Source organism: Diuraphis noxia, unplaced genomic scaffold (assembly GCF_037042655.1).
Source record: "Diuraphis noxia isolate RWA-SAM2 unplaced genomic scaffold, SU_Dnox_SAM2 contig0001, whole genome shotgun sequence".
Taxonomy (NCBI): domain Eukaryota; kingdom Metazoa; phylum Arthropoda; class Insecta; order Hemiptera; family Aphididae; genus Diuraphis; species Diuraphis noxia.
Window position 1 is genome coordinate 81,666,750 of NW_028301711.1, and position 21,572 is coordinate 81,688,321.

The 21,572-nt window shown below is 36.3% G+C and overlaps 2 protein-coding genes and 1 pseudogene across 3 annotated transcripts in view; 1 reads left to right on the forward strand and 2 right to left on the reverse strand.

Moving 5' to 3' along the window:
* Nucleotides 1-1,191: 1,191 nt before the first annotated feature.
* The window catches only part of LOC107165895 (G-protein coupled receptor 158 smog), a 52,412-nt gene continuing 32,031 nt past the window's right edge, over nt 1,192-21,572 (reverse strand). Inside the window, exons 1-11 of one of the 2 annotated variants that reach the window (XM_089217363.1) lie at nt 16,808-17,102; nt 15,466-15,534; nt 14,012-14,121; nt 13,719-13,954; nt 7,608-7,852; nt 6,535-6,675; nt 2,831-2,956; nt 2,705-2,725; nt 2,402-2,612; nt 1,385-1,451; nt 1,192-1,310 (exon numbers count right to left, since the gene is read on the reverse strand). In XM_089217363.1, the coding sequence (XP_089073489.1) occupies nt 1,399-1,451; nt 2,402-2,612; nt 2,705-2,725; nt 2,831-2,956; nt 6,535-6,675; nt 7,608-7,852; nt 13,719-13,954; nt 14,012-14,121; nt 15,466-15,519 (1,197 nt within the window). In that variant the 5' untranslated portion in view covers nt 15,520-15,534; nt 16,808-17,102 and the 3' untranslated portion in view covers nt 1,192-1,310; nt 1,385-1,398. Of the gene's footprint in view, nt 1,311-1,384; nt 1,452-2,401; nt 2,613-2,704; nt 2,726-2,830; nt 2,957-6,534; nt 6,676-7,607; nt 7,853-13,718; nt 13,955-14,011; nt 14,122-15,465; nt 15,535-16,807; nt 17,103-21,572 lie in introns of those variants that run through there. The other variant, XM_015514332.2, reaches the window with a different exon arrangement.
* Nucleotides 7,860-9,094, reverse strand: LOC149062044 (uncharacterized; annotated as a pseudogene).
* On the forward strand, nt 16,490-17,098 carry LOC149062045 (uncharacterized). Its single transcript, XM_089221481.1, has one exon. The coding sequence runs from the start codon at nt 16,490-16,492 to the stop codon at nt 17,096-17,098; it is 609 nt and encodes a 202-aa protein (XP_089077607.1).

Here is a 21,572-nt window from a genome sequence, read left to right on the forward strand (position 1 = left end):
AATACATAACCTAACTAACTTTTTTTTAGGATTCTGAAATGGTTTGTAAAAGCATGGTGAAATCGCATTAATGGTTAAATAAAATATTCGTTATGGTGTACCCTAGACTGAAAATTATCACATACACGATTTAAAAATTATTTTTATAATTTATATAAATTTAGAAAGATTTTACTTTCGCTTTTGTAGAAACTTTAAATATAATTTCATTTGTAACAACTTTATCAATTTCATACAACGGCATCAAGTGAAAGGTTCTTTCACGCTCACAAGACAACACTTGTTGTTGACTCAACAGTCATATTTAAGCGCTACAATGGGTGATGAATAGCTAAATGAATGATACTTAATGTTGAAAAAAAATGTAACTACATCAATCTAAAAGAAGCTCTAGATATTTTTGTTTAACTTAAGAATCACCAATATCCACATTTAAATTTAAAATAATGATATATAAATTGATTATAATTATGTTGCTGCGATGATTTTGTCTATGATATATATAAATGATCAAGAACAGGATAGTGTGTATATACGTATATATATTTTTATATGGTCTGGTGACAATTTAAAATGACCCACTTAAAACCTTGCATGCCATAAAAAATCTGAAATGACGCCTCTACATTAGATAACTTGTACATCATTTATCAAGGTCAGATAACTATCTAGGTAAAAGGTAATTCATCTACATGATATCAACACTAGCCGCTTAATACACAGGTAAACATGCATTGAAATTCGATACATAACTCATTTATGACCTGAAACATTTCTCTAATAGGATGTAAACAACATATTTAATGTTTTATTACACAAAATGCTATTCTTCAACAGTTTATGTTGTAAAAATAATGTTTAACTACCTAGGTACTTCTATTTTAAATTCAATTTGAAACTCTTTCAAAATTTTATCATCAAAAAAAATCATCCAAAACCACACATATTGTTGTCACCTTAAAATTTAAAAATGAAACCAATGCTAATCGTGAACTACTGGATGTAATTTTGTTATGTTAAAATGTTGCGCATATAACAACAAATATGAGTAAGGCATCCTCAAAATAATCATTTTTCGTATCGTAATTTTTAACATAAGGTTGATTTAGATAGTAAATTTGAGAGTAATTTTTTTGTTTAAAATTGGTTTTCGTCTCGATCAGAATTTAACTATTTAGCAAAAGTGCATCATCAATTAGTGTAAGAATTTATTTAATCTATAACAAATGTTTAATATACTAACACATCTATACAACTGCCGTTGGGCACATAAAATCCAACTATCTTATTTCATGAACATTGTAGTCTCTCTGAAACAATACACAAAATAATTATACTAACAATATTAATCTCTTAACTCAAATAAAACCAAGTATAGTCTTACCTACGCCAAAAACTTCAAGTCAACTCGTTGGATTTTGAACATGATGTTCCTTCACCATGGTTGTTATCTAATAAATATGGAAATAATGATTATAAACAAAATATATATATTATATTGGTACATACTTATTCATTGTGAGGATGTGAATTAGGAAAATAGATTAACGAAATTAACTATGTATATTAATACTATAATACTATTAAGTATAATCTATACTTAATATAAATTATTTTATATTTGATCATAGTATCTTAAAAAATCAACACTTTAAGGTTCTAATTATCTATTACTTAATACATTTGTAAATTATGCTTAATCACTTAGTGAAAATATATAACTCATAAATTTCATATTTTTATTATAATCTTCCTTGATAATCTTATAACACCTATGATGTTTTTAATTTGAAACATACAGTTTTCCACAAATAATGATTTGGCATTTTGACATTTTCAAATCAAAAAACTAAAAAGTACTGAAGCTTTTCCCTGTTTCATTCTATCTTGGATGTTCATACGAAAACCAAGAGAGAATTCTACTAGCGACTGATATTTTAAAATTGTCTTCAGTAATCACATAGTTTTTATTCCACCATAGCAAATCTACAACAATAGTAGCTACTAACTATTATCACATCAGAATTGGTAGAGCGAGTTTAGTTGAAATGCGAATACTGTTTTGATTTCGTTTATGTGTTGATGGAGGCATAGGCAGTCAGTATTTGGTGGCCGGTCACTTCGAATTTAAATAATAATATTTTTTTCAAAGTTATTCGTTCGCTAATTTTGTGTAAGAATATTTTGCCCCTATCCAATTCCTTAAAATTCAATAAAATCTTCGTGGTTGGGATGTTTAGAACATACTATTTTTTGAAGTTATCCGGTAACCTATGTTATGTTTGTTTTTATTTATACATTCATAAATAATGAGATTAACATAAGTTTAACTCTGTTAAATATATTATTAGATTTTTTAGTACTTGTGACACTTATTCCTTCATAATGTAATATATCTTACCATTACTGTCATTAAATTCGTTGCAAGCAGTCTGATGTATCCCTGTCGTTGAATGACAACTACAAATACCATATGCACCTCCAACAGTAGGAACGTCTTCATTGCTGACCACAGAGTCTTCTGGAGATTTAGAGATTTCATTTGTCTCATTTGTTTCACTTATTTCAGAAGAATCTAGTTCTTTATTTTTTTTTCGAATTTTAATGGATGACTAGAATACAAATTAGGTTTATAATTATAGACTCAAATATGAGAAAATTGATCCTAAGAACAGTACGCCAATTTTTCAATTAAGTTGCATACCTTGTCTTTGCTTCCTTTCTTCTACAACCATTCCGAGAACATAGAAAAAAAACAGTTTGTTTTTATTTTATTCAACGAAACAATACATTTTCCCACTCCTTGTTTCAGCTGGTTCAGTTAATTTACCTGTAATGAAAATCGTCTATGTGGCAATTTCTTTCCACCTTTTCGTTTAGATATATGAGGGTTTTTCTTACATATAGTTTTATCCCGTAATATTCCCATTTGTATATAAACACGACTGAGTTCCTCCTGAAACAAAATTAAAATTGATTATTCGTAAAATCTGATTGAAAAAAAAAATTACTCCCAAGAAACATAATGTTTATTATTCTAAAACTTTTATAACATTATTTGTTTTATTTTCTGGCAAGTAAATAAACAGTTTTGTTGATATTCTGACACGATCATTTTTTAAATAAATGTATTATCTATTTATTTATTAATTTTACTTTTTACTGGACAGATGCCACCATATTATTTTTATTTAATTTATTTTTTACGTAGCAGATAGCGCAGCTGTAATTTCATCACCATCACGTCACATTTCTCTAACATCGTAACTTTCTCAATTTATTCTTTCATAATATCCTTCTCCCAACAATAAATTATGATCACAAAAAAAAAAATTACCGAAATCAGCCGAGCTGTTCTCAATTGAAGAATTGTTATACATTTTTGGCTCCATTTTTATATAAATAGATAAAAAATATATACGTATATTTTTTTATCCTGAAAATTACGTTTAAATTGTATTGCTGCATTGGACAATCAGTAGCTCCTTCAAGTTTTCAAATACAAATATAACCCTATTAATTATTTATTCTAATAACCCTATTTTATCGTCATATTACCTTGTAACGTCACAGAATTTTGAGACTTTTTATTAGAAATTACATAATATCATTATTATAATCTTATAATATGTCCACGTCCTTTTATTATATAACTAATAGTATTTCCATAATCTCTATTATTATGTATGCGCTCATTAAATATTATAATGACAAAAACACTGTCATGTAATAGTCCCCTGACCTCCCCCACATGCAGTGGCCATCGCGTCGATGTCGCAGCGGGCGCTCCGCCGCCGTTGCTGTTGGGCGTCGCGGTCGCAGCCGCTGGCGCATACGGACAGGGCAACCTGTTTCCCAACTATACATATTATACGAAAGTTCCCCACGCGACGACACTGACCACTCCTCTACCAAATAATCTCAAGACGCCGGAATGACCTACGACCAGCCACCGACGTCTACTGTCGCACTGTCTGTTTTTCGCCACCATCGATGACCGATCTCCTGTTCGTTTTTTTTTCTGCTCAACACCAATGACTCTCGCAACACGTCTCCCGGACTCGAAATTCTTGTTATTTGTTTTCACCATCGGCGGAATACTACCATGATGGGCTGAAGCGACGTCATAGGCTCGTGGCGGGCGAAGCCATCTCCAACATCATCAGCTCAGTACAAACAGTCGTCGTCAAGTATTATTTCCCCCCCAACATTTCCCTTTTTTCTTTCATTCTGATTATGCATCACCATCATTTCTTTTTTATGTATGCTCCGATTTTCCTAAGAGGTGCCCCGGTAACCGTCATGCGGAGCCGTGGGTCATTTCCTTTTATAAATATAAATGTGTAATATGTTAGATGTATGTCATACCGACATATGATGATCATTATGCGCTCGGTAACCGCTCGCCGGAGCCGTAGCATGATTATTTTTATTTTTATCCATCACATTTCCTTTGTAATTGCCATGTGCAAAATTATTATATATTTTTCCCCTGTACTTTATGCACTTCGCCATGTGCCAAATTATTATATATTTTTTGAATTGCAATTGCCATGTACCTAATGTTATATTATTTTATTCATGTTGTTTAAAACACAACATTTACTTATAACCGTGTAAAATATAACCATATGATTACCTTATACTTTGTCACATTTTTTTTTATTAATAGTATTTTTTACTTTTCTCCCTTTTAAATAAATCTTTGGGATTAATTTCCCACTGCGTGTATAAAAGCCTGCAAGTTCCACCTACTTGGCCTTCGGGTCAACAACGCGGTTAGGCCTGCTGGTCACGATGTAAGTGTTCCCCTTATATTGTGGGTGGTTTATAGGGCCTAAAAAACTCTATAATCTCACATATGGCGACCGTGACAGGATCCTATGTCCAAAATCCCCTTTGCAACTCATAATACTTTTATTTTAATTTTTTTCTCTTTCTCTTCTCTTTTCAATAATGTAAACGGTAAAATCTATAAAAATAAATCTTCCCTTTTAAAGTGGCTAAACAAAAATATAAAAAATTATACGGCAAATAAAATCCACTTCATTCCTTAAAAATATTATTCTTTTCTAATTAAAAAAAAATCATTTAAAACAAAACTTCTAATGTCCACAATATTATTACCTCTCAAAAAAAAAATCTATTATATTCATTTTCCGATCAATTTATTCATATCCTGAGGTGATCATAATTATAACTTTATTTTTTATTGGTATAAAAAAAAAATATATTGTCATTTTATATAAACCATGTGATGCCTGCCTAGGTAAATACCAATTTTCTTATATATTAAATTTTTTTACGTTCCCCCCTATGTACATTTGTTATCCAGTAATTATTTACAGAAATGCTCCTGTCAGTGTGTGTTGGTTTGGATACGGCTGTGGCGTTCTGACGGTGACGGTATGGGCTGATAGCTGCGGCGACTGGACGACCGGACACTGCTAACGACCCGTCTTTTTTCCCTATTGGTATTATTATAATTATTTTCCCTATGTGACCCCCCTTTTTATTATATTTCCCTGGCCCGATATTCACTCTCTTGCATAACACTGTTAGTTTCATTTTTGTACTTAAAGCGCGATAACCAATGATTTCCCTAGACCACATGGCCAGTATTATATTATATATAATGTATTATATTTTAACTTATATTTTTTCTCATGACCACGTGTCACATTATTAGTATTTTATTCCATTGTATCTTCAATCCGCGGATTGCTATATTATTATATTATGTTCCTTCAGAACACATTGTATACCTTGGCAGTTGAAAAAAAAAATTATTAGTATTAAAATTATTATATCCACATGTTCAGGATTGACTTTTATCACAAGTTAAATTTTCATTATATTATCAATCAAGAAATGTCAGTTATAATAAAAATTAAATTATTATTCTCTTTCTCAACAACAATTTTAAAATCAATTTTTTTTTTGCAATGAGTTTTGCCATTAGTAACTATTTATTATGTCCTTTCAACTCTAAGGTGTATACTACTATACTTTCCCGGGTTTTATTCAAATGTTTCTCCGTGATTAGTCTTTAAAACGAACTAAAACAATATTCTTTATTTTATATAACATTAATATATGTTCTCATTTATTATTTAAATATTTCCCTGTTAGTATTTCCCCATTATTATATTAACTATGACGACTGTTAAAATGCTGAAATATGAAGATGTAGGGTAGGTGGTTTTAACTCGCCAAAGGTCCTGTCACGGTCGACATATGTGAGATTATAGAGTTTTTAAGGCCCTATAATCTCACAACCTAAAGAGCATTAACCATTAAAACTGATGCCTAGACAATATTCAGATTTTTGGTAATCTTAGTTTTACGTTTTACCTTACATTAGATTTTCCTACATTTATTAAACATTGTTGAAAATGGTTAGGAAATAATATCTATTCTGACATAAAAACCAAGTAATTTAATTATTGCCTAGGTATCCGTGACAATGTCTATGTGCATTATTTTAACTGAAAAGGATAATCAATGATATTATTTTTGAATTAAAAATATCACCCTTATTTCATCCGATGTCATCTCCGATATGTTCATTTCTCTGAAGTCTTTATCTGCCAGGTCAGCTTTTAATGATTCTGAAAGTTCTTGATTTAAAGCCGAATGCCGGAGTTCCGCGTTAACTTTTTTTTGATACCATATCTAATGAAGAAAAATATTTATATTACAAATAATTACAGTAATGCATTCTTATCACTAATTTTACTTATTTTTTATAAACCAACAAGGCCACTTAAATATGCGTTTTCCATTTCTGAGTAGATTTTTTTTTTAGCTTAATGAGCTTAATTATGATCGTTGCCTTATAATTTAAGAATTAAACTAAAATCTATGGATTGGACGTTTGGATAAAAATTAAAAATCTCTTGTTTTAAATTTAAAAAGTAAGAATTTATATTTGTAAATGCACGCGTAGGGTACTGATTAAAAGAACGGCCTTTGTGAAAATGAATAGAGTCAATTTTTTTAATTTTTCAGGAGACAATAAATTTCTTGACATGACATTATTCGTACAAAATCATCTAACTATTTTTATCTTAACCCATTCCACACATCATAACAACGCCTAACTAGGCTCCATGATCATAACAGTGACCACCAACAATTTAGACATATGGGATCAAAGTACCGAAAAGTAACTATACGTTTTTCACAAGGACCGTTTAAATAAATTAGACTGTATTTTATATTAATATACAACATAAAGCTCTGACTACGTTGCATTAACTGTAATTCAACGTCGTGTACGCAATTCACCACTGGTGGATTACCTACCTCATATACTATTTGCATGTTATTCACGAATCTACGCCTACCTAACACCTATCTAAGTGATTATATTGTATTTAAATCAATTTTTACTTGAGGTGACTGTTTTTAGAGTCTAGCAGCTAGACACTTAAACCTGATTTCCAAATTTACACATTTTATATACTAAAAGAAAGCACCGGATTTGCGACGGCACAAAAAACATTTAATTCGTCGTAGGAATATTACAAATACATTAAAAAATACAAATGAAAACAATTATTTTCCTGGAAAACGTGGAATATATTTATACACATAGATCATACCTTTGGTGCGAATATGATGATCAGTGCAAGAGTGTTTGTCAACAGGCTGCGTAAAAAGGCAGCTATGAATGTCACATCTTGGTGGAATAGTATTGGATTCACTGTACGGATAGCATTATGGATAGTACTAAACGTTAATTCCGCTATGATTGCGTAAAAAAGAAAACGCCGTTCTTCAAACTGAACACGGGCATTACGTGCTGAATTTCCATAATATAAGCCCATGGTTAAAATCAATAGTTCACCTGTAGATAAATAAATCTTTTTCATAATTAGGTTTTATTTTTGAACTAACTTTTAAAACATATTTTTCGAGCCAAAATTTATTTTTATTTTTATCATAGTTTTAACTATTTTCTATTCCAAATAAGATCCCAGATGACTCATATGATGTTCGGACCCCATAGAAATGTATACTCGTTCTATGAATGATTGCAATCGTCTTCAGTGTCTACTTTTGAGAGCCATGGGTGAGTTTCGACCGATTTTGGTCCGCCACCTGATGAGTTCTTATTTGGAACACAGTATAAATATATTTTGTCTGACGTTTTTCAAAATAATCATATAGTAACATTACAGTTTTTGTTGTCATTTGAAAAAGGATTTTAAAATATATGATTTTGTTTAAATAACAACAAACAACTTTTTTTTTAATTCCAACAATAACAATTAATTAGGATTTTCTTTTAAATATAAAATAATAAGTGATAATTTATGCTATTAGAATTAATGTTGAACCCCAAGCAGTGGCGTATTTACAATTTTGGGTTCCTTTTTTTCTCAAAATTTCCCTTCAATCATTGCCAAAAAATCTTTTACAATATAATGTTAAATTACATTATTTATATATATAAAAGTATAATATGTATAAAAATGTAAAGGATATAATATTAAAATATGAAATAAACCAGATTTGTTAACAATGATTATATATTAGTTAATAAGTTAATGATTATAGAGATGTAGTTATTTCAAATTCTAAACTTAGAATTGCCAATGAATAGAGTATATCCTCATCCATAGTTGATCTTAAGTATGATTTTATTCTTTTTAGTGTAATAAAGGATCGTTCCGCAGTGAAATTTAATACTAGATAGCATAAAAACATACGTAATGCTATTTCAATGTACGGATACAAACTAGATATATTAGGATCTTTAAATATTTTATTCAAATCTAAAAAAGTTATCGGCAAATTGTTCTCTTGTATCTCAGATAAATTACCACGAAAGTGTATACATTCATTTTCTAATGATTAGATAATGATGAACCAAGGTCCTCTGGATATTCTTGTTGCAACTGTGTAGATTGTTTTCTTATATTGGATAGTGGCAATTTGGTTAGATTAAATAAAAAACCAAATTTAATATTAACTATAACATAAGCATTCTTCATTGGTTTAGTTCTGTAAGTAATGAATCTAATATAACAGTAAAAGTGTTTATTCTAAATGAATAGCTTTGCTGTAATGTTGGATTATCTTGATTTTACTCTCAATAAGCATTTTCTTTTTTCTTTTTCGTTCAATTTTGTACTTTTTGATACCAGATTTTTCTTAACCTAATTTTTCATAGAATGAAAAACTATTTCTTAAGTCTCCAATATAATTAATTAATGATTTTTGCAAAGACACAACTGTTGCTAAATCAATTTGAACACTCTGTAGTTTTTACTAATACAGTTGAATCTTTCCAATATATCATTCCAAAGTGTAGTTAGTTATTAACATTTCTAAGCTCTTCAGATTTTTCAACAAACCTATGGCTTCGCATTTGGTTTTTAATATTTCTATTGAACTATTTATAATAATATTTAAAGCCTTTATAATTTCATTCCAATTATGAGAAAGACTTAGGCAAGCATCATGTCGTGCAGACCACCGAATGACTGATACTCTTTTAACAGTTACATTTCTAGATTTATATCTTACTATCTTACCACCATATCCAGCGCAGAATACCACGCCATCGTTTTGAAAACATTTTCATAATATTGATAACATTGGGTCTAACATCATGTTGGTGTACGAAACCATTTCCTTATTCAGACTTCAGATCATAGGGATCCAATACCGCAATCAGCTGATCGATTTTTGCTTCTATATTGTTCTATGATAATAAAGTATTTATGATACAGGTTATCTCTCATCAGCTAGCATTTATATAATTTCTCAATAAATCCAATAAAAGAAATTTATTTTATTTTATAACTTCACATTGAAGACAATTTAACCTTTAGCGACGGTGCCACCTTATGGGACTCAAAATTTGGCGCCCGGGGCAATCTCCCCCTAAATACGCCACTGACCCCTGGAGGTACTAAGTAATTAGTACTACGGGTGTAGCGAACCCGGGATCCCGAGCTTCTACTGGTGGAAAATCTCAGGTGGACGATTCCAGTAGGGAAAGTGGCGCTACCATCAACCGGTGTGGGAAACGATACTGCAATAGTTCCTCACTGGCTCCAGTAATGTACCCAGTAAGGAGAGAGGGAAAATCCTTCAAAACTTGGAACATCCATTAATGGGGGTTGACGTAGGACTAACCACCCAACTCATAAAAATAACTTGGTTCCGAAGCAAAACACAGAAAAGCCTCGGATGAAAATAAAAATTGCAAAAGTTTGGTTTAGGAACATATTATGTACGTACAATTTATGCAGCGGGAGCAATGACAACAGTACTATCTGCACTGCAGAGATATCTGTGCGAAATAGTAGCCATACAAGAGATGAGATGGATGAATGCAGGAAACATTAAACTTCGTGATGCGACAGTCTTCTATAGTTGTGGTCAAAGCCATAAATCTGATGTTGGGTTCATAGTAAACAACAGCATATTACCATTTGAAAGAAACTTCATAACACATAGCGAAAGAATTTGCATTCTATATTTGGAGTGTAATTGGTCGTAGGAAAAACATCGTTGTAATAAGCTGTCATGCTCCAATTGAGGATAAAGAGGTCCAAACTAAGGAGGAATCTACAACCATAGGACTAGAAAGATTATAATAGGAGAACACAGAAATTCGTAAGGAACAAATATTCAAACCCCCTCAAATGGGGAACACAGTCTACACGAAATATTAAATGATAATGAGAGCATACTTATCTCTTTTGCGATATAAAAAAATATGGCTATTAGTAGCTCGTATTTCACTCACAAATAAATACATAAACAATCCTGGATGTCTCCTGATGGTCATACAAAAAATCAGGTAGACCATGTCGTAGTGCAGCGTTTTCCAACCTTTTTCCCTCGCGGCACTCTAATCCCAACCCATATTTAGCCGCGGCACACTTGTCACTGGCTTATATAATATGTATACTTTTTTTTTATACCAGACTTTTGTCATATTAAATATTAACACCAAAGTAGTTGTTTATCAGTATAATATTACTAGCAAACAGTTTTTAGTCGAGATAAGATTGAATATAAAACTGGAACACAATGGAATCAAAAAATAAAAATTTTCGACAAGTTAGATATAGATAAATTGAAGGACGAACAGATAGATAATAAATATAGAAAAAGATTAAAAGACAAAAGTGAACAACAACTTAAATTCATAACATCGAGAACACTGGACACAATTAAAAGAGGTTACAGAAAAAAAAAATCGGTATAGTAAACAGAAAAAAGACCAAAAATGGTATAATGAATACTGTTAGAAAGCAATACAAGAAAGAGATAAAGCAAAATTCTTGGTGGTTATGGAAATAAGTATAAAAAGTGAAAGAAGACTTGCCCAAAAACCGAGAAAAATGAAAAGAGTAATAAGAAAAGAAAAAAGATACTGTGATAAACAACAGATCGAAGCTATGGAAGAGTTTTACAAAGATTCTAAAATGTTTTTTAGAAAAGCTAACGCAATAAGAAAATCATATAAACCAAAATTATCAATAATGAGAAATGAGAATAATGAACTGATAACGGAAGAAAAATCCATTGCTGAAGAGTTCAATAGAGTTTTCCAAGAAATGCTGGACCAACCAGAAATAGAAGACCAAAGACAGGATAATTCTGTACTAACAACGGTAGAACAATACTAATGCATATCAGGGAAGGAAAAAATAAAAGAAGCAATGGAAATGCTAAATAATAAAAAAAAGCTCTGGACGAGATAGGAGCTGAACTTATAAAAAATGGAGGGGAACTAATTGTTAATGATATGTGTTAACTAATTAAGAAAAATGGCAAAAAGAACAGATACCAGAAGAATGGAAGGTAGTAATAATATGTCCCATATATAAAAAAGGTGGCCCAGAAAACTATCATAATTACAGGGGTATATCGCTACACAATACAGTTTATAAAATATTATTGAATGTTATATTAAATAGACTGAAACCATATACGAAATAAATTGCCAATGTGGCTTTAAACCAGGAAAATCCATAGTTGACCACGTGTTTACAGTAAGACTGTTAATAGAAAAACATTACGAATACAATAAGCCATTACACCTACTGTTTATAGATTTCAAACAGGGATACGATTCTATCAAGAGAAAGCCACTGTAAAGAAGCATGGAAAAGTTCGGTATACCATCGAAATTAGTCAAAATGGCGAAAGCATGCATTGAAGAATTAAAATGTAAAATCGAATTCGGAAACAATTACTCAGAAAAATTCGAGACAACAGTGGGCTTAAAACAAGGGGATGCCCACTGGCTTTATTTAATATTGTCCTAAAGCAAGTTATAAGGAATGTTCAAGAAATAGCGAATGGTGTCAGTTTCAATGGAAAAGTGCATGCATTCAGAGCCTGATTTCTCAAACCTATAGCCCAGGACTAAATAAAAAATTGGGCCATATATACGTACGTAATTTATAAATTGAGCCATGTGTAATATATTGCATTGTCAGGGTTAGTCAGTGGTGGGCCCTTTGGCTACGTGGGCCCAGGACAAATGTCTATTTTTCCCATGTGTAAATATGGTCCTGCATGCATTACTAGACTACGCCGATAATGTAGTGATACTTGGATCAAATGAGGAGGACATAAAAACTAATGACAAATGATAAATGAAGGGAAGACTAAATAATTTATGTTAGTTAAGAGAGGTAATCAATTACACTAAAACAGAAATTTGGACATCGGAAATTATAATTTCGAAAAAATAGAAAGCTTTAAATATTTTGGAGTGAATATAAATAGTTAAAACAATTACCATGAGGTAATAAATCTGGGAGTAAAAGATGGAAATAGGTGTTTTTCGCGTTACACAAAACCTCCAAGTCCAAAGTTTTATCAAAAAAGTCAAAAATGAGATTATACAAGGTTTTAGTTAAACCAGTAATTCTGTACGCGTGCAAAACGTCAAAAAAGAACGAAAGAAAACTGCCAGTTTAAATAAGGAAATTTTTACGTCGCATTTTTGGCCCGCTCCCCCTCCCAACAAAAAAAATGACCAAACAGGTGAATATGAAATAACACCCAACAAAGAAATTAAAGACCTATTAGGAGAAGTTGAAATTATACAAACACTTAAAGGCAGGAAAATGTGCTGGCTTTGACACGTATGGAGATCGATTGACATAAAGAAGGATGCGCTTAACTGTAATTCGGAAAGCAAAAGGCCATTGAACAGATCGAAGAAAAGATGGATAGATGAGCCCAACCAGAATTTCAGAATGATTAAGGTTGAGAACCCGGAAGAATTGGCAAATGATAGAGAGGAATGGAGGAGGCTGTGTGGAGCAGTGATGGGCCTTAATGGCCCATAAAAAAAAAATCTGAAGAAGAAGAAGAATTAATATTGACATGTGTATAATCGCGTGGTATGAGACTAGTCTGTTTTAAAGATATAACACGTCTTAATACAATATAAGATAATACCATACGCTTAATGTAATTACAGTATTTTCCTCATCTGTATAACACTAAGATGTCATGAAATCTAATATTATACAATTTTAAATTTTAACACTCTATTATAAGTATTGTATTCTCAAGAAAAATAAAATTATATAATGTAATTTAAAAAAATAAATTGTATATAACTAATGACCAATGCAGCCAGAGTTTATTATAGTTCAGTAATAAAATTAAAAAAAAAAAAAAAAAAACTTAGTATAAAATAATATCGTATAGTTTAGCTAGAAAATTACCGAATTCTGTAACGTGATTCCACCACTGTGGTTTACAAGTAGTGTACAATAAGCCATCTTCAGTTTCAACGTGGATCAAGAGGACCCATCCTTCATTAAAGAAATTAAGACTTACTGCAGTCCAGGCAGCTAGGTAAACAATGACCACAATAACACCAAACAATAAATATTTCAGCAGATCTTTGTCAGTAATTGTCCAACAATGCGCTTTTCTAGTTCGAAATTGCATCAGAATCCTATTGATATGTAAATATTAGTATAATTTAATAAAATAATTGATATTGTACAATTACCTATACAGTTTCAGATCGATCGCGCCGTAGAATATCACAAACCCCAATTCTCGGAGCCATGGTGTTAAAAGACATAATGGTAATGTTGGCGTGAAGTACTGTAAAATTACCTAAAAACGAGAAAACATATAACAATTATTGTATAAATTACAGAGGTTAAAAAATCCAACAAGCAAATGGGTTTTATTAAAAAAAAACTTAAACCTTATATTAACAACGAATCATCTCGTAATATGGCAAAACAAACAACAGTTCTTATGGGTGATGATTGGGATGCCGAAATTCGTCTGGAGCGCAATGTAATGATACGAGTATATTATAACGAAAAATATCGCTTAGTTTTTTTTTTTTGTTTTGAAAGCGTTAGTAAAAACCTACCACTAAATTAATTCAATACTAAGGCAAACAATGCAAATCCTTTCCTTATTTGAAGTCTTATGTATGCATTGGAAAATGTTGTAGTTCTCTGGTTACAATCCTACAGTAATACCAAAATGAACTCGTGGTCTAATACTTTGATGAAATTCACCTGGATTTTTTTAATTTTTAAATTCTACCGAGTTTATGAATGAAGTATAAATTAAATTCCGGAAGAAAGATCTCAATTCATTCCACTGAAAGAGCTAATATGCATATCACCTAAACTAAACATAACACATGTGTACACTTTTGTTTGATCACGCATATTTGATCACAAAATCCTCGTGATCGTAAATACTATAATCACAAATATATATATATATACATTCGTGGAAATTATGGAAAGGTAATGTTTCATTACAAAATAATAATAAGTCACATTCAAAATTTAAAAATATAATACATGTATTCTAGCAAATATATTATGGAATAAAGTTTTTATAATATAAGTATAGAACAAAAAATTCATGGTGGATAGGACGGGGCGGGAACCATTCCACTATAAAACCGTTATCCGACCCACTGCAGCGCTCAGAATAAAAAAAAATTGAAGCAAAATAACGGACACATACTAGTTGCGGACGAAATTATTCAGCTCAATATTATAACACAACAATTGCGGACACGAGTTTCGTTATCATAATACTAGTTGCGTATACTGAATTTTTTTTAATAAAAAATCATATGAGTTGCGAATACAAATATTTCCCTTCACTACATTTTCAGGACTTAGGACAAGCTACCAAAAAAATGGTAGGTAGGGTTAAAAATATTTGTGTCTTGCAAAAGAGCAATCGTTATTTTAAAAAAACTAGAGCTTCTGCTTTAAATGTAACCTAAATAAGAAGTAGGTTTCTATATTGATGGACGTCTAACACGTTATACACTACATATCGACTCTCAGTAACGAATACAAAAAAATATTATGATTGGCTGTTTTATTAATAACTTTAATATTAGCACACATAATTGGATATCATTGTTTTTATCGGTTGTGTATGTTAAATATTAGTTAACATATTTTAATAACTTACTTCAATATCTAGTATTATGGAGCCGATTATCATAGTTACCAATAACGTCCACATACTCAATGAAATCGTCTGTAAGGTAAACACATTATCATTATTATTATTTGATAATATCTTGAACACACAGTTATTATAAAAAATTACTAAAATGTGTTGGAAACCAATCTAGCTCCGTGAAATTGTAGGTACTAATTAAATATATTTTAAATGTACTAATATGATAAATAATTTCATTAAACAAATGTCTTGGAAACCATAAGTCATAGCTGATAATACATACTAAACTACATCGAAAAATATAAATTATTCAATTATCGTTACAGAAATTATAGTTAGGTATGCCTATGTACGTCACTGTAGTAGTCACTACTTAACGAGTTTGATTAATAGACATTCATAAAAATGTTAGGTTCTAATGTAAAATCTACTATTTGTTTAACCAATTGTTGAATAATTTGGTACGATACAGGTCTGTGCTATCACTCCCCCGACGGGACCCACCTTGACGCGGTGGGGGAGCTTGCGGGCCTTTATCTAGGTCCTACCAAGCGGTCCCATACCCGGCTCTGGCCTTAATTGGTTGGAGTCGGAGCCCACAGAACCATCTCTGACCTTGGTTGGTTGGTGATGGCAGGTCGGAGGTAGCCTGCTAGCAGTTAGCAAAGCCCTAGTGGAAGGCAACCACTACACAAAATGCTGAGCCGGCTCTGACTTTGATTAGTTGGAGCTGGTAAGGACTGAGGTAGCACTTAGCGAAGCCTTGAGCCGGCTCTGACTTTGGTCAGTTGGGGCCGGAAAGGCTGGAGGCAGCCTGCTCGCGTTGAGTAAATGCCCTAAGGGAAGGACAACCCTGACAGAAAACCCTTCAACCCCCAACTCGTCACGGGGGTCACTTGGCACGGAAGTAGTTACGTGTCCACGAGGACCCTGTGGGGCACCTGGCGCACCCCACAGTATTCAGCCTTCTCCGTGGTACGCTGCTCTGCCACGGAGCGACGCAACTTTCATGCCCTCTCGTGGGAACTATATGGAAAAAGATAATCAAAAAAAGAACCCAGTCGCACCAGCTGGCCAACTGGTGCAAAACAACCTAACCAACGGATCACCTTCCGTCAGAAAGGTGAACTCTGGAGTGCATCAGGCCGATGCAACAAATGAGGAGCCAAAAGGTCCGGGGAGTAGCAGTGGTGGAGTACCTGTTTCCACCCGTGCCGAAGCAGAGGCAAAATATTCCAAACTCCTGGACTCCCTGTCGACCATCATGGATACCTTGGAGACAGCGGTGCAGGTGGCCTCCAACACAAAAATGGAGATCAAAACGGCCGTAAAGTCAATGGGAGCTCACCTTAGGGACTTTACTGCCCTCGCCAAGCGGCTGGGTATGGTCAGGAACCCGGACGCGACTGAACTCCGTGTTAGACAGGTGCAGCAGCAGCTAGTGCAACAGCACGCACAGACCCTCAATTTGCTGAAGGAGATAAGGGAGGAGCAGGTGCGACAGAACCCGCTAACAGACGCCGGGGCGGCCTCCTTCCAATCGTCGCAGGGCACCCAGATCCTGGCCGCCACAGAGGCACTTCAAGAGCTTGTGAAGGCCCAGAGTGGGACTACTGAGAAGCTGGAGCAACAGGCCTAGGCCCTGCAGCAGCAACAGCAGCGACCACGACAGCAACAAAAGCCACCGAAGCAGCAGCAGCAGCGCGAGCCCCAGATGCAAGGGAAACAACAAACGCGACAACAACAGCGGACAGACGACTCCCAGGACCGCAACAGCGACACTGGAAACTGGGAAACAGCGGTGAACCGGCGAAAGAATAGGCGTAGGGGCAAGTCACCGCGCCGGCGACCATCAAGTGAGGCGTCGGAAGCACATAGCGACCCCTCGCGAGGACAGCAACGAGACAAAGGACAAGTCGAAACAGGAAACGAGAACATGAACGGTGAACGAAGGGGAGGCACCGGTAGCGTAGCGGAAAAAATGGCCAGAAATCTAAGGAAAAAGCTGCCCAAAAACGAAGCAATCATCCTTAACGCACCAACGACTGGGTCAACCTACGCTGATGTCATTAGGAAGGCGAAAGAAGCTGTACCAAACCTAAAAGAGCTCGGCATTGAAGTGGTCGGGACTAGAAGAACAGCAGCAGGTGACATTCTCCTAGAGGTTGGCAGCAAAAAGGAGGCCGAACTCTTTGCTGAAAAACTAAAAGAGAAGCTCGGTAATGAGGTAAGCGTAAGAAGGGCCATGAGAACGGCACCAGTGCTCATTTTGGGACTGGACGAGTCAACAACCATGGAGGAGCTGAGGGCAGTCCTCGCCGAAAGAGACCCAGAGCTAGCAGACATCAAACCATTCACCATCCAAACAGCAGCCAACGGTTGGAGCACCGCAAGGATCGAGACCTCGATACGGTCGGCATTGCGGCTAGCTGCTGATCCCAAGATGAGGATCGGATGGAGCAACTGCAGGATAAAGCTGCTCGGGGAAAAGAAAAGGGTCTGTTTCCGTTGTCTAGAAACCGGGCATGTAGCAGCAGGATGCCAGGGGGAAGATCGTTCCAACCGCTGCATCAAATGCAGGAAGGATGGCCATGTGGCCAAGAACTGCGAAATGCGAACCACGACCAGGTCAATGCTGCGTAATGAGGCCGGAAGGCCAAACAGACCAGAAGGCAATGATTAAGTTTCTTCAGATTAACCTCAACCACTGTCGAACGGCTCAAAACCTGGTGGAGCAAACGGTGGTTGAAAGAAACATCGACGTGGTTATCGCATGCGACCCACACGGGATCACAGACGGTACCAGAGGATGGCTAACAAGTAGCGGTACAAATAGGGCCGCAATCAAAGTGTTTGGGAAAAACACCACGATAGCGAAAATCGAGACCGATGACGAATTTGTACTGGTAAAGGTAAATGGAGTATTCATATATAGTTGCTACGCGTCACCAAACTCCACAATAGCAGCATACCGGGAATTTCTACAACGGCTAGAAAGGAGCGCACAACTGATAGGGCGCCAGGAGAGAATTATTATCGCCGGGGATTTTAACGCGAGATCAGCCGCATGGGGCGACTGGCAGAGTAATACTAGAGGAGAGGAACTCCTAGAGCTCTCCGAAGGACTAGGTCTGGTCATAATCAACACGGGACGAGAGCCCACATTTCATGGCATAGGAGCAGGCTCGATCGTCGACATCACGTTTGCATCGGAAGGATTTTCCCGCAACATCAGAGATTGGACGGTACTAGACGAAGAAAATCACTCTGACCACCATTACATAACGTACACAGTACAGACGGACGCAAGCTCTTGCAGGAGAAATGACACTCCGCACAACGATAGGAGCTGGATCACATCCAAGGGCATCTGCGTAGAGAAATTCAAAGCAGGCCTTATGCTAGCGGATTGGATTTGGCAAGCTGACGTGGGAGAGTACAATTTAGCTGACGCCTTCGAGAAAAGGATGACCGTCGCATGCGATTTTGCACTCCAGAGGAAACCCGAGATGCGATGTGGCAAAAGACCCCAGCACTGGTGGAACCCGGAGATAGCACAACTCCGCTCCAGTTGCACTGCAGCAAGAAGAGCATTAAAAAGAGCGGTGACCAGGCGGACCAGGAATGGCGGAGAAACAGCAGCGCCTGAACACCTGCTGGAGAACCTTAAATCCCACAAAAAGGCCCTCAGAACGGAGATAGCAAAGAGCAAAGAACGCGCGTGGAAAGAACTACTCGAAACCGTAGAAAAAGATGTATGGGGCAAGCCGTATAAGCTAGTATTGAGGAAACTGCAAGGCCCACCAGCGACGGCAAACATGGAGCCCTCGATGCTGAAGGAAATCGTCGCAACGCTTTTCCCAACGAAGCCACCGCCCAGTCAAATAGAGTACAGCTGTGACACCCCCATCCCACTCTTCACGCAGGACGAGGTATGTGAGGCTTTCAAACGAATGGCCCCCAGAAGGAAAGCACCCGGCCCGGATGGACTTACCAACTGCATACTCGCAGCAGCCCACAGGGCAGAACCAACCCTCTTCAGGGGAATGTTCAACGAGTGCCTGCGAGTAGGTGACTTCCCAATGAAATGGAAGAAGTCAAGGGTAGTGCTACTCCGCAAGGGGCAAAAACCAGCAAACGAACCATCGTCATACAGACCCTTATGTCTGTTGAACGATGTTGGAAAGCTCTACGAGCTACTACTAGTGCAGAGGCTCGAAATACATTTGGAAAGCTCACAAGGCCTCGCGGATGAACAGTATGGTTTCCGGAAGGGTCGCTCGACCGAGGACGCAATAAGCACACTGAAGGAGACCGTGAATGCGGCACTCGGAAAATACGAACTCTGCGTAGCCGTTAGCCTTGACATCAGAAATGCGTTCAACTCCATCGGCTGGGATCACATAATGGCAGCGCTGCAGAGGTGTGATGTCCCCGAGTACCTGCTGCAGACATTCCAGGCCTACTTCAAGGAGAGATCCGCAACGTTGGCACACGCCCACTCCGCTACTGGTCAACTAGAGGTGAACATCACCTGCGGCGTGCCGCAGGGTTCAGTAGTCGGCCCGACGTTATGGAACGTAGCGTACGACAGAGTATTAAGAGCCCGGTGCCCGGAATCCACAAAGATAATAGGCTTCGCCGACGATACACTCGTCATGGCCTGGGGCAAAAGAACCGAAGACGTGGAAAGGCGAATAAACGAGGCGTTAGAAGTGGTCGCCGAAGAGATCAGCACACTCGGACTGTCATTAGCGACGGAGAAGTCCGAAGCCGTATTCTTCAAACGGCAATACAAAAAAAGGAAACCCACCATCAGACTGAACGGCGCGGACGTACCAATAACTAAGACTATGAAGTATCTTGGACTGACAATAGACGAGAAGCTGTTGTTTAGAGAACACATGCAGGAAGCAGCTATAAAGGGACAGGGGGTGCTGACGTCACTTAAGAGACTGATGCCGAACGTAGGCGGTCCTACGGAACCACGCAGAAGACTGCTGGTAAGTGTTGTCCAGTCGGTGATGCTATACGGTGCCCCGATATGGGCAACCTCGCTGGAATACTCCAAGGCCAGCAGAGGGGAACTGCTAAAGGTACAGCGGCAAGCGGCACTTCGCAGCATCTGTGGGTACCGCACAATATCATACGACGCGGCATACATTTTAGCGTCGACCCCTCCAATTGACCTCATAGCAATGGAAAGGAGGAAGCTGTTCCAAATCAGAAGAGGCCTGACAAGGAAAACAGTTCAAGAGGCAAGAGACGACACAATGGTGAAATGGGTGCAGAGAATTGAAGACGCCAAAAAAGGGGAATGGACGCGGACACTGATTCGGGACGTGCGAGGCTGGGTGACGAGGAGACATGGAAGCATGGACTTCCATCTCACCCAAGTATTATCCGGGCATGGCTGCTTCAGTTACTACACCCACGGAATAGGGAAAAAAGCGGACCCAACCTGTAGGCACTGTCCATCAACCCTAGACGACGCGCACCACACGCTGGTTGAATGCAGGGCATGGACAACCGAGAGAGAGGAGTTGGAGGCAGAGATTGGCCCATTGGACGTTGGTACTCTGATCGGTAAGATGCTGAGCAACACCCAGGCTTGGGAAGCAGTGTCCGTTTACGCGAAGAGGACGATGAGGCAGAAGGAGGCGTTGGAACGTGCCCAGCAGCTTGAAGAGAGAAGAAGGACAAACTAGTTAAGTAATACCTTTGTAGGTCGAGGACCAAAACAGGGTGGTTAGAGGCCCCCATAAAATGTAATTAGTTTTGAATGTATTGTGTTGTTTTATGTTTTTCCACAATAAACGATGGGTGGCGGGGAGAAGTAATACCTTAGGGTTAAGTTCCTCCCCCCACCCGATTTTTATTAAAAAAAAAAAAAAAAAAAAAGGTCTGTGCTATCAACTTAAATTGTTTTAAATAAAGTAGTGTGCTATTGAAGCATCTCTACAATTTTCGGACTACTATAACCTCTGTGTGTAATACTGTAATACGGTAGTTTGTACTTCGATCACGTAGTCATCTGGTTTTTAATTCCAGTAGTAACGATCACCTAATTTATATATGACATATATCATAATAAACTTTTTTAGATGGTGAGG